The sequence below is a fragment of the Apaloderma vittatum genome, unplaced genomic scaffold (genome assembly GCF_000703405.1).
Source record: "Apaloderma vittatum isolate BGI_N311 unplaced genomic scaffold, ASM70340v1 scaffold25459, whole genome shotgun sequence".
In the NCBI taxonomy this organism is placed as follows: domain Eukaryota; kingdom Metazoa; phylum Chordata; class Aves; order Trogoniformes; family Trogonidae; genus Apaloderma; species Apaloderma vittatum.
Window position 1 is genome coordinate 6987 of NW_009734958.1, and position 307 is coordinate 7293.

Sequence of the window (307 nt, forward strand, 5' to 3'; positions counted from 1 at the left end):
CGAGGTACCCACAGAGGAGAAATGGGGCAACCACGTGGGATGGGGCTGGTGTATGGGGGACCCCGCTGCGGGGCAGAGCTCTCCCAGCACACATGCAGAGGAGGATCCCACGAAGTAACTCAGAGGGAAGAGCCAGCTCTGTGCTGGGAGAAGGAGGGGGCTTTGGGAGCAGGACAGACTGTGCCACCTACCCGCAGAAACCTCTGCAGGAACTTCCTGGAGCTGTTGATATCGATGCTGGAGATGTGGCCGTAGCCCCCCAGCATGCCATCCACCGCGGCGGGGACCGTCTTCCCGGACCTTCCTG

The 307-nt window shown here is 62.5% G+C and overlaps 1 protein-coding gene across 1 annotated transcript in view; it reads right to left on the minus strand.

Annotated features, from left to right (window-relative positions):
• The window catches only part of NTMT1 (N-terminal Xaa-Pro-Lys N-methyltransferase 1), a 3694-nt gene that overhangs the window by 3314 nt on the left and 73 nt on the right, over positions 1 to 307 (minus strand). The window contains exon 1 of the mRNA XM_009876456.1: positions 188 to 307. This exon is cut by the window's right edge and continues 73 nt beyond it. Within this exon, the coding sequence (XP_009874758.1) occupies positions 188 to 307 (120 nt within the window). The remainder of the gene's footprint in view (positions 1 to 187) is intronic.